The following is a 13,434-nucleotide window of genomic DNA, read 5'->3' on the forward strand; positions in this document are numbered from 1 at the left end:
GGAACCCAAGGGTTTCACACCAACCTGGTTTGGGAAAGGCTGGTCTAAACAGTAGTGTGAGGTATGTTTCTATGTTGAGAAAGTAATGTCAGACTTTGATCTTGCAGGTCAGTTACGCGTCCTCCAGTCGCCTTCTCAGTAACAAGAACCAGTATAAATCTTTTTTGCGTACAATGCCCAATGATGAGCACCAAGCCACCGCCATGGCAGACATCATTGAGTACTTCCAGTGGAACTGGGTAGGAACTATTGCCGCAGATGATGACTACGGTAGGCCAGGAATTGAGAAGTTCAGAGAAGAGGCTGAAGAGCGAGATATCTGCATTGACTTCAGCGAGCTCATCTCGCAGTACACGCCAATAGAGGAGATTGAGAAAGTGGTGGATGTCATCCAAAACTCAACAGCCAAAGTCATCGTTGTCTTCTCCAGCGGGCCAGACCTTGAGCCGCTTATCAAGGAAATAGTGAGGCGTAATATCACGGGACGCATCTGGCTTGCTAGCGAGGCCTGGGCCAGCTCATCATTGATTGCTATCCCTGAATACTTCCATGTTATTGGTGGTACCATTGGATTTGCACTGAGGGCTGGGCAAATTCCTGGTTTTCGGGAATTCCTCCAGAAAGTTCACCCCAAAATGTCTAACAGCAATGGTTTTCTCAAGGAATTCTGGGAAGAGACCTTTAACTGCCGCATGTCCGGTGTGCGAGGAAAAAACGAGGAACATGCCAACATAACTGCCTGCACCGGCCTAGAGAACATCACCAGTGTGGAGACACCCTATCTGGATTATACTCATTTGCGGATATCGTACAATGTATATTTAGCCGTATATTCAATTGCCCATGCCCTGCAGGACATATACACATGTACGCCTGGGAAGGGACTTTTTGCCAATGGATCATGCGCAGATATAAAGAAGGTGGAAGCCTGGCAGGTAGGCCCTTTACCCTTCCTAATTTTATTATAGTTATAATTTATTGTTTGAGCACCAAGAAAACATCTAAATGCTCAGATAAAATACACATAAAGGAAGCTGTTTTGTATGTTGATGCACTTGACCATGTAAAAGCACTATGTGCACATTTATCCCCTGAAGAAACCATGAAAAGTGCTGAAACATGGGTTATGGGTGCATTTTTAGTCAGGGGGTGATGCCAAGAGGGAAAGGATTTTTTTAGAAACAGAAAAAGAGAATATTAGAAAAAAAAATTAACCCAATGAGATCTCTCAGTGAAAAAGAAAAGAGGAAAGGGAAATCAAAAAGGAAATGAACCAATGGGAAATGTTAAGAGAAAGGTAAAAGGGGATATTAAGAGAATGAAAAGCTATAGCAGGTTCTAGAAAAAAAACCCGAATAAGCTGAACTTCAGGAATTATATATTTTTTTCAAACTTATATTGGTCCACCTTGGCCCGATGTGAGTATTCATATCTGGTATCTGGAGGACCGCTGGGGTTGTTGTAAATTACTTTAGTGGTCTGCACTACATACAGTGATTGCTGTGATCTTTCGGGTGCTTCTCCAGCAACTTCCCTATTGCACACTGACCACCTACCTACCTACCTACCTACCGATGTAGAGCTCCTGGAAGATCACAGCTCTCACTTAATGGGGCACTGACTATCACAGGTATTTTCAGCATTTTGCAGTTCTAAACACACACATATATATATATATATATATATATATATATATCTGTCTCCACTATATATATATATATATATATATCTCTCTGTCTCCATTATAAATATATATCTATCGATAGAGATAGATAGAGGAGAGAAAGAGAGAATGAGAGAGATAAAGAGTACAAGAGAGAGAGAGAGAGAAAACGTGGGAGAGAGAATGGGAGAGAGAGAGAAATAGAGAATGGTAGAGGGAAAAGGGGAGAGTGGAAAAGGGAGAGAGAGAGAGAGAGATAACAAGAGAGAGCAAACAGGAGAGGGCAAGAGAGAGAGAGAATGGAAGAGGGGGAGAGAGAGAAGGGGAGAGAGAGGGGGAGAGAGAGAGAGAATGGAAGAGGGGGAGAGAGAGAAGGGGAGAGCGAGAGAGATTGTGAGAGGAGGAGAGAGAGAGAGAATGGAAGAGGGGGAGAGAGAGAAGGGGAGAGCGAGAGAGATTGTGAGAGGGGGAGAGAGAGAAGGGGAGAGCGAGAGAGATTGTGAGAGGAGGAGAGAGAGAGAGAGAGAGAATGGAAGAGGGGGAGAGAGAGAAGGGGAGAGCGAGAGAGATTGTGAGAGGAGGAGAGAGAGAGAGAATGGAAGAGGGGGAGAGAGAGAAGGGGAGAGCGAGAGAGATTGTGAGAGGGGGAGAGAGAGAGAGAGGATGGAAGAGGGGGAGACAGAGAAGGGGGGAGAGAGATTGTTAGAGGGGGAGAGAGAGAGAGAACGGAAGAGGGAGAGAGAAAACGGGTGAGGGGGGAGAGAACGGGAGAGGGGGAGAGAGAGAACGGAAGAGTGAGAAAGAGAGAATGGAAGAGGGTGAGAGAGAGAGAACGGGAACTACAGAGAGAGAGAAAAAGAGAAAGGGAGAAAGAGAGAAATAGAAAATAGAGAGAGAGAGAATGGGAGAGTGGGAGAGAGTGAGAACATGATTGGGAGAGTGAGAACGGGAGAGGGAGAGAGAGAAAAATGAAGAGGGGGAGAGAGAACAGGACAGAGAGAACAGGAGAAGGAGGAGAGAGCTGGAAAGAGAGTGAGTGAGAATGGGAGAGGGGGAGAGAGAAACGGAAGAGGGAGAGAAAGAACAGAAGAGGGGGGAGAGAGAATGGGAGACAGAGAGTGAGAACGGGAGAGGAAGAGAGAGAGAGCAAGAATGAGAGAATGGGAGAGCGGGAGAGAGAAGAGAGAGAACAGGAGAGGGAGAGGGAGAAAAAGAGAGAACAGAAGACAGAGAGAGAGAATTGTTCTCAATGGCACCCCCAAGCATCTAGCAAACGTGCATGCATTTATGCCCATCAAACGCATAACCTAAACATATTATTAAATTTGTGCCGACACTTTTTTTTTTTTGCTTTTCACATTCATAAATAAATGTATTTATATTTATAAAATAATATTTTATTTTAATATTTAATAATATATATAATATATTATATATAATATATTTTTTATATATAATATATTTATGAAATAAATTTATTGGCCTGCCCTATAATGCAATATGCAAGGAGATGCAAAAAAGTGCACACGCTCAGACACATTTGATGCCAGCCACTTCTTTGCTATCAGTTTCCGTGGCAGGAAAAGGCATCTAATTATTGATTTTTTTTTGTCTCCCCCACGTTATTGTCCTTTTCCATACAGCCCAATAGGCAGATCTTGGGGTCTAGGTCAAGAATTATTCCAAATACCTTACTTATTTTTCCAATAACTTCACTCCAGTATCTAGTTAAAGCAGTTGTATATTTAGTAAATGGGAGGTAGTGGTGCGCTGTACTATGACAGGGGTGGTGGGCTGTGTGGGCACTTAATATTATACACTAGGAGGTTATTTAGATGCTAATTTGACGTCACATAAAAGACTGCTTGTAAAATATGCGGAACGTATATATAAATCAGTATATGCTCTTATAGGGGAATAACGCAAACCCTCAAAAAAACTGTGACATTCATTACAGATAAAAGGCAAACACTGATATAAGAAAAAAATATATATAAAATGAGAAAAAAATCCAAAGTGTCTTAAAACGTGTAAAACAAACAAATTCAAAATGCGGTTCGTTAAAACTGCCAAAAAATCGCATAAAGTGCCAGTGCTAGAGAATATAATGCAAGTGAATAGTCCCTCTACACCATAATACAATGTTGAGACAATGCAAATAAAACCAAAAAATCTAAATAACAAAATGTCCGTTACACTGTGCAAAATGTGGCGATTACATCCAAAAAATCGCATAAAGTGCCAGTGCTTAAATATAACATGTGCAAATAGTGGTGAACAGAATGCAATCGTTGGTGATGGTGGGTATATCTCTCGTGATCCTGTGTGATCTGGTTATGGGTGTCCTCTTACCTTATAGCTGTAAGGTAACAGCATGTGACATGTATATCCTTGGGGTCCTTGGTGCTCTTTGCCTTTAAGGTCCCGCTGTGGTGTCCCCAGATCCTGGCGTTAGTGTCCTGCCTATTGCGCTGTATGGCCCCTTTAAATGGTAGCTCAGCAGTATTCAGCGTGGGGGTCCCTCAGCGATTGCTATATGTATAGGGTTAAAGAGATGTAGAGGAAGGATGCCCCATAGTGTAGTAGTTTCAACCATAAACATTTTATTAAAAAAGTAAATAAAGTACTCAAAAACATAAGTTATTTAAAAACGCTGTACAAACGAGCAACGAGCTCGGTATGCGTCACTTCCGGTAGCTCTCGTCCCGACGCGTGTTCGTCACGGGTCACGTGACTTCATCAGGGGTTGTATAGTTGTATAGTTACATTTTTTTCTTTGACCTACAGGTAAGCCTATAATAAGGCTTACCTGTATATAAAAAGAATATCTCCTAGACCTGTACGGTTTAGGAGATATTCCCCTCGCAATGAGCAGCTGACTTCAGCAGCGCATGCGCACCGGGGATTCACAGCTGAAAGCCTGGCAGACGCCAGACCCTGCCGGGAAGAAAACTCCTGCGTGTATGCGTGGGAGTGACGACATTGTGGCTCCGGCAACTCACGGCGCCGGAGCTGCGATACCCGGAAAGACACGCCGAGGGAATATGTCAGCTCCCTCGGCGTGGACCGAGTGAGATGCCGACGCCTCGTTCTAAGGTAAGTATTTCATTTCATAATGAAACGACGCCTCGTTCTAAGGTAAGTATTTCATTTAATAATGAGCTAGTATGCGGTGCATACTAGCTCATTATGCCTTTTCCCTTGCAGGTGTAAAAAAAAAAAAAAAAAAAGGTTTACTCCCGCTTTAACTTAGGGCACCTCCACATCATATGAACTAGGCCTCCTTTTGGATTCCTACATCTTAGCTATTTTGCGTCCGACCTCCACCCATATAAGAATCATTTCTGAGTGTCTTATATGCTTTATACAGCAGCATTAAATACGGCATTGTCTGTAATGGTGACAGGGTACTCAAGGGCCCTATTTCCAGGATGTGTTTCCACTGTTCATTTATGTCCTCCAGGTCTTCCTCCCATCCCCTTCTGCAGGGAAGATCTTCATTTCCCTTTATTACCGTCATATATGTATGTAGTGGCGGCTCCTGAAGAGCACGCGCTCTGCGTTTTCAAAGTTAAAGTTATACCTAAACTGCAGTTTTGGTTTGGGTACAATTGTTTAAATTCAGACTTCAGCATCAGTCTGACTGGACCATGAGATGTTCAGCCTGGCCACAGGGGGCACTGTCTCTTCTGGCAGGCATGGAACTATGGTCTGGTTAGGTGCTTAAGATTACTCTCTCTCGGAGCCCGCCCAGTGGGAGTGGTGCTCTTGCTGTGCTTTCTGGGAGAGGGTATTTAAGATGCGGACGTCACGTGGTTCAGGGTTCCGGTCCAGAATGATGTGCTGACTTCATGGTCCTGGTCCTCCTGACCAGCCCCCAGGAAGGCTATGGCCTGGGGTGCAGATCCACCCGATTTTGATGTCTCTGGGCTGGCTAGCCCGGGGAAAGGAAACGAAAGGAGGATTCTGAGGTGGTTGGGTGCCGTCTCCGGTTCGGGAGAGACCCAGTGTACTTCAAGCATTCCAGGGGAGGACTCTTCAGAAGAAGACTACGTACGGGTTGGTTTCTTAGTAAGAGCCTGGAAGGGCTGAGGTACCCGAGAGAATCCGGTCTTGTGGATATCGCCAAGCTGGCTGAAAGATCCAGGTATCCTACAAGTGTTTCAAGCTTAAGTTTCCTTACATATTCTACAACAACGTCTGTGGCAGAGACTTTGTTCCTGAGTAAACACCTTGTTGGCTGCTAGGCCTTGTGAGGGAGGGACTGTCCAACCTGAGTGATCATCCAGCTGCAATGGCTATTCTCTGGATGCAGTCAAAGTAAGCAAGTTCTTCAACATTTTGACTTTGACACTAAGCCCTTGTACACACGGTCGGAGATTCCGACGGAATGTGTCCGATCGGACCGTTTTGTCGGATATTCCTACTGTGTGTGGTCTCCATCGGACTGTTTCCGTCGGAGTATCCGACATACCAAGTTTTCCAACTTGTTGGTAAAATTTTCCGACAAAATGCTCCGATTGGACATACTCCGATCATGTGTAGAGAATTCTGATCGGACAAAGTGCCACGCATGCTCAGATCAAATTCATACACCAAAGCTATTGGCTACTAGCCTGAACGTAGTCCCGTCGTAACGAAATAACGTCATCACGTTCTGTTTCTGACAACTTTGTCCGGCCGTGTGTATGCAACAGTTTCGGACAAAATCCGTCGGAAAAAATCAGACGGACAAAATCCGACGGATTTGGCTGTCGGAATGTCCGACCATGTGTACAAGGGCTAAGAGTACCTGAATTTCCTTTCCAACCCTCTGATCCCAATTTAAGAGACTGTTCATTGTCTACGTTTTGCAAATAAAATCCATTCAAGTGGATCTGTTGTCGGTCTCTCAAGTTACTGGGCCAATTACCATGGGACATCCCCTAGACGTACAGCGGGGAAAAGAGAAGGTAATGGTAGGCCCAAATCTAACCAGCAGCTCCTTCGGGGGTTAGTGCTACATGTACCGTATTTATCGGCGTATAACACGCGCCCCAAGTTTAGGAGGGAATTTTAAGGAAAAAAACTTCTAGGAGGGAAATTTAAAGAAAAAAAACTTACATTTAAATGCCCATCAATGCAGCCTTGTCAGTGTCATTTGCAGCCTTGTCATGCAGCCTGTCCATCATTGCAGCCTTGTCCATCATTGCAGCCTTGTCATTGCAGCCTTGTCCATCATTGCAGCCTTGTCATTGCAGCCTGTCCATCATTGCAGCCTTGTCATTGCAGCCTTGTCCATCATTGCAGCCTTGTCATTGCAGCCTTGTCCATCATTGCAGCCTTGTCATTGCAGCCTGTCCATCATTGCAGCCTTGTCATTGCAGCCTTGTCCATCATTGCAGCCTTGTCATTGCAGCCTGTCCATCATTGCAGCCTTGTCATTGCAGCCTTGTCCATCATTGCAGCCTTGTCATTGCAGCCTGTCCATCATTGCAGCCTTGTCATTGCAGCCTTGTCCATCATTGCAGCCTTGTCATTGCAGCCTGTCCATCATTGCAGCCTTGTCATTGCAGCCTGTCCATCATTGCAGCCTTGTCATTGCAGCCTTGTCATTGCAGCCTTGTCCATCATTGGAGCCTTGTCATTGCAGCCTTGTCATTGCAGCCTTGTCCATCATTGGAGCCTTGTCATTGCAGCCTTGTCATTGCAGCCTTGTTCATCATTGCAGCCTTGTCATTGCAGCCTTGTCATTGCAGCCTGTCCGTCATGCAGTTTGTCCATCATTGCAGCCTTGTGCATCGTTGTCCCCTCAGCTTTTGTTTTTAAAAATGGCGCCGAGATGTCCTTCGTATCTCGGAGGCGCCTGGAAGTTCTCGGCGGCTTTCAGCCGCCTCGGCCGTACTCGGAGGCTTTCGGCCGCCTCAGCCGTCTCGGCCGTACTCGGCAGCTTTCGGCCGCCTCAGCCGTACTCGGAGGCTTTCGGCTGCCTCGGCCATACTCTGAGGCTTTTGGCCGCTCTCGAAAACCGCCGAGAAGGGCCGAAGGCGGCCGAGATCCGCGAGAAGGGCCGAAGGCGGCTGAAAGCCGCCCAGAGCCCAAAAATCGCTAGTAAGTCACGGTGGATCGGCGTATAACACGCACCCGCGATTTTCCCCTGATTTTAAGGGGAAAAAGGTGCGTGTTATACGCCGATAAATACGGTATGTGAAATCAACCCCCTAGACGTAGCAGTGTTAATTGTTTTTCGGAGAATGGTTACCTCACTCCACTCCGCCGGCCTCTCTTTGAATTGGGTTCTCAGAGCATCTCTGACTTGCAGATATTTAACCACTTGCCGACCGCTGCATGCCGATATACGTGGGCACAATGGCAGTGGTGGGCAAATGGGCGTACCTGTATGTCCCCTCTAATCGGCGTGCTAGCGGGCGCCGCGTACAGCATTACCGTGCCCGCGGTTCTCGCTGACTCGATGTCCGCCAGTGTCCCGTGATCGTGTCACGGAGCAGCAGAAAGTAAACAAGGCATTTCCCCTTTCTGCCTAGTGACATGACAGGGATCTACTGCTCCCTATCATCGGGAGCAGTGAGCGCTATCATGTCAGTGGTAGCCCATCCCCCCCAGAGTTAGAATCACTCCCTAGGACATACTTAACCCCTTCATCGTCCCCTAGTGTTTAGCCCCTTCCCTGCCAGTGTCATTTACACAGTAATCAGTGCATTTTTATAGCACTGATCGCTGTATAAATGACAATGGTCCCAAAATAGTGTCAAAAGTGTCCGATGTGTCCGCCATAATGTCGCAGTCATGATAAATTTCTTAGATAGCCGCCATTACTAATTTAAAAAAAAATAATAAAAATGCCATAAAACTATCCCCTATTTTGTAGACGCTATAACTTTTGTGCAAACCAATCAATATATGCTTATTGAGATTTTTTTTTACCAAAAATATGTAGAAGAATACATATCAGGCTAAACTTCGTTTTTTTTTATATATTTTTGGGGGATATTTATTATAACAAAAAGTAAAAAATATAGCTTTTTTTTTCAAAATTTACGCTTTTTTTGTTTATAGCGCAAAAAATAAAAGCCTCAAAGGGGATCAAATGCCACCAAAAGAACGCTCTATTTGTGGGGGGGGGGGGGGGAGGACATAAATTTTGTTTGCATACAGCGTCGCACAACCGCACAATTGTCAGTTAAGGCGACGCAGTGCCGTATCGCAAAAAGTGCTCTGGTCAGGAAGGGGTAAAATATTCCGGGGCTGAAGTGGTTAAAGAAGGACTGATTTGGTTTGTCGTATTCCTCCTTAAAGAGGAGGTCCACCTAAAAAAAAAAATATATATATATATATATATATATATATATATATATATATATAAAAGCCAGCAGCTACAAATACAGCAGCTGCTGACTTTTAATAAATGGACTCTTATGCCCCGTACACACGGTCGGACATTCCGAAGACAAAATCCGCTGATTTTTTCCGACGGATTTTGGCACAAAGTTGTCGGAAAATCCGATCGTTCAGAACGAGGTGACGTAAACCACGTACGACAGGACTATAAAGAGGGCAGTAGCCAATAGCTTTTGTCTTGTAATTTATTCTGAGCATGCGTGGCACTTTGTCCGTCGGAATTGTCTACACACGATCGGAATTTAAATGATCGGATTTTGTTGTCGGAAAATTTTAGATCCTGCTCTCAAACGTTGTGTGTTGGAAATTCCGATGGAAAAAGTCCGATAGAGCCCACACACACACACACACACACACACATCGGATTTTCCGACAACAGGATCCGATCGCACCTTTTCCGTCGGAAAGTCCGGTCGTGTGTACAGGGCCTTACCTGTCCCAGGGTCCAGCGATGTTGGCAGTCAAAGCCAATCGTAATATGAAGGAGAAGGGATCTCCACATGCAGGCTGTAAACCGTCTCTTCGGCTGGGAAGCCACAGGCGCTGGCTATTACCACTAGCAACAGACAAAAAACAAGCTCTGGACTGCCGCACTCTTCAGAAGACCACTTTCTTTTATTGGAAATTCACATCACAGCTCAACAAACACAGCGAACAAGGAAAAATCGCTGACGTTTCGGACTAGCTGTAGTGCTTATTCATTGTTCGCTGCGTTTGTTGAGCTGTGATGTGATTTTCCAATAAAAGAAAGTGGTCTTCTGAAGAGTGCTGCAGTCCAGAGCTTGTTTTTTGTCTGTTGCTAGTCGAGAGCCAATCAGTCGCTCGGCTCTTGGCTGCTGCCGCCGCCATCCTCAGTGCGGGAATCAGGAAGTGAAGCATTGGGACTTCACCTCCCGGTTCCCTACTGCGCATGCGCGAGTCGCGCTGCGCATCCTAACTGGTCATCGCTATCTCCGGGGACCTTTGTGTGTCCCAGGACACAGTAGGGGGGGAAAAGGCGCAAGTTCCGCTGGAGTCTATTCCTGGAAGTGGGTGCTAATACCTGTATTATACAGGTATCTGCACCCCCACTCCCCCCTGAAAGGTGCCAAATGTGACACCGGAAGGGGGGAGGGTTCCAAAAAGCGGAGGTTCCATTTTTGTGTGAACCTCAGCTTTAAGTCCCAGGAATGATTTAAACACCCCCCTATCCTATAGAACTGACCGAGATAAACAAGACCACATCCCTCCCAGTCCCTACTTTTCTCTACATTAGATAATTCCTGCAAATATTTTTTATTACACAACGGTGAAAATTCAGTGAATCCCAATACTCTAATATTTCTTTAGCCACTTTCTATAGTTTCTTTATCAATAAATGCGTGGGGAGTTTAAATGAAAAAAGTGCCATGACTCGAGCCCAATAGCAACATTCCCCTACCTGGATTATGCTCAGACTGATCGTTGCATCCTCTTAAATTTTGCAACTGTGATGCCAAAAAATAGCACCATGGGTGCTGGAGTGCCAAGCTCCCCCCCTATCCTTTGCCAACTGTAAAGTACGCAACCGTATCCTTGACTGTTTTTTTTTTTTCTTTTCCAAATTAACTCTCTAAATATGATGCCAATCTTCTGAAACCATTGCTTATTAATCCAGATTGGGGAATTATGCCATGCCTACATCAATCGAGGCAGCCAAGTCATCATTTTAATTAGATGGCACCTTCCTGCCACCGGTCTCCATACCTTCCCCTTACACTTAAGTTTATCCAACAGTGGAGCGATATTGTTTATTACATAATCTTTGGAAATTTGGAATCATATATATTCCCAGATATTTGATCTTGTTGATTATTTCAAAATCTCTAATGGCGGGTCTATCTTCAATGGGTCAACCCGGAAGCAACATTGATTTATCCCAGTTTATATTTAGGCCAGGTATCCGTCCGAAATCTGTAATTATGTCCATTGCTGCCACCAGGGACACCTGTGTATCCCCCAAAATCAGCAACCCATCATCCGCATATAGCTAGGGTTACCACCTTTTCCTGAAGCCAGACCCAAAAAACGTTAGTGACGCACGGCAAAAAAATAAAAATTAAGCGGGAACACCGTGGACTCTTAAGTGATGAAGAACGTTGATGGAAGGTGGTTTCTGCTCACCAAACGTCCCACTTACATAGTTACATAGTAGGTGAGGTTGAAAAAAGACACAAGTCCATCAAGTCCAACCCATGTGTGTGATTATATGTCAGCATTACATTGTGTATCCCTGTATGTTGCGGTCGTTCAGGTGCTTATCTAATAGTTTCTTGAAACTATCAATGCCCCCCGCTGAGACCACCGCCTGTGGAAGGGAATTCCACATCCTTGCCGCTCTTACAGTAAAGAACCCTCTACATAGCTTAAGGTTAAACCTCCTTTCTTCTAATTTTAATGAGTGGCCACGTGTCGAGTTAAACTCCCTTCTGCAAAAAAGTTTTCTCCCTATTGTGGGGTCACCAATACGGTATTTGTATATTGAAATCATATCCCCTCTCAAGCGTCTCTTCTCCAGAGAGAATAAGTTCAGTGCTCACAACCTTTCCTCATAACTAATATCCTCCAGACCCTTTATTACCTTTGTTACCCTTCTTTGTACTCGCTCCATTTCCAGTACATCCTTCCTGAGGACTGGTGCCCAGAACTGGACGGCATACTCCAGGTGCGGCTGGACCAGAGTCCTGTAGAGAATTATCGTTTTATCTCTGGAGTTGATCCCCTTTTAAGGCTGGGTTCACACCGCTGCGATGCGGGAACGCCGCAAATCCGCGGCGTTTTCCCGCATCGCATTACTCCCGCCTGCAGTTCACACTGCCCTATGCGGACGGCTGGGAGTGTCAATGATATGTTAATGACACCCCCAGATCCGTCCGCATATCGCAGTGCGATCTGCCGACTCGCACAGGAATCGGATCGCATGGTGTGAACCCCCATGCGATCCAATTCTGTTGCGGACCAAAAAAAGGGTCCCGTGCGAGTTTGCTGCGGGAGCGATGCGAATTCAGCCATACTATCTGTATGGCTGTACTCGCATCGCTACGGAGATCGGATGTGATTTGCGGTGCGAATCACATCCGGATCTCCCCCCGCAGCAGTGTGAACCCAGTCTTAATGCCAATATTCTGTTTGCTTTGTTAGCAGCAGTTTGGCATTGCATGCCATTGCTGAGCCAATCATCTACTAGGACCCACCAGGTCCTTTTCCATCCTAGATTCCCCTTACATCAGAGCTCCCAGCATTCCCCCTTAAATTAGGATTCCCAAAGCCCCCCTTACATCCATAGGACACCCCTTACATCCAAGTCCCTCTTACCTTAGTGTACTCACTCGTTCGGAGGCAGAAGAGAGAAGTGCGGGAGACTTCGGTCACAAACATTGAATGGTGAGATCAGTCACCCAAGGATGGAGGCTCGGGTATCGACACCTTTCATCTATGATGTATCTGCCGGTTCCTGAGCTTCAAATTTCCAGCCCACACATCCCTTTGGTGAGGCACAGACCACCGGAGATTGGAGCGTGGGTGGGCAGACAGAGGGGTAGGGGTGAGAGGAGGAGGAGGAGCAGGTCAAGCCCTTTCTCCTCTCCTGTCCATGTATGGGGATGGGACCCTTGCGCACCCCTATGCACTCGGAGATTGTGGCACTTGGTTACTTGGGGAGCCGCATTCCATTATAGATATTGTGTCCAGGCTTCAGGCAGTCTGAAACTTGAACACACGTTTCAAAACCCAGACTGTCCGGGGATGAATCCCGGACAGTTGGCATCCCTACATATAGCACTATTTTCTCCACTCCTGACGCCATCTGAAATCCCTGCACTTTGACAGATATCCTAATAGCTATAGCCAATGGCTCCATTGCCAAGGCAAATATCAGGGGGTGACAAAGGACACCCCTGCCTTGTCCCGCAAGTCAAAGAAAACATCTCAGTAGCACATATTGCTTGTCTTCACTTTCGCCTTGGGCCTTTCCTACAGAAGCCAGCCAATATAGTTTGAGCCAAACTGGAAGGCAGCCAAGGTCTGCCACAAATAATGCCATTCAAGGCTGTCGAAGGCCAGACAATATTGCCCTTGATCCCCCATTGATCGTCTGAAACTTGCAAGTTTAACCACGACTCTCCTTATATTGATGTTGGTTGACCTGTTTGGTATGAACCCTGTCTGGTCCAAAAGCATAACCAAAACATATTCTTAAAATTGTGCCGGAACCTTTTTTCTTTTGCCTTTCACAGGCATAGAGCAGCCCAATACATTTATCGGCATGCCCTATAATGCAATATCCAAGGAGACGCCATAAAAATGGTGCGCATGCTCAGATACATCTCATGCCATGAGCCCTCAATGCTCTTAGT

General features: G+C 45.7%; 1 protein-coding gene across 1 annotated transcript in view; it reads left to right on the forward strand.

Moving 5' to 3' along the window:
- Positions 1-13,434, forward strand: part of CASR (calcium sensing receptor) — a 234,382-nt gene that overhangs the window by 155,710 nt on the left and 65,238 nt on the right. The window contains exon 4 of the mRNA XM_077479646.1: positions 108-935. Within this exon, the coding sequence (XP_077335772.1) occupies positions 108-935 (828 nt within the window). The remainder of the gene's footprint in view (positions 1-107; positions 936-13,434) is intronic.

Source organism: Lithobates pipiens, unplaced genomic scaffold, assembly GCF_037356315.1.
Source record: "Lithobates pipiens isolate NorthernLeopardFrog02 unplaced genomic scaffold, aLitPip1_a1.2 Scaffold_16, whole genome shotgun sequence".
Lineage (NCBI taxonomy): Eukaryota > Metazoa > Chordata > Amphibia > Anura > Ranidae > Lithobates > Lithobates pipiens.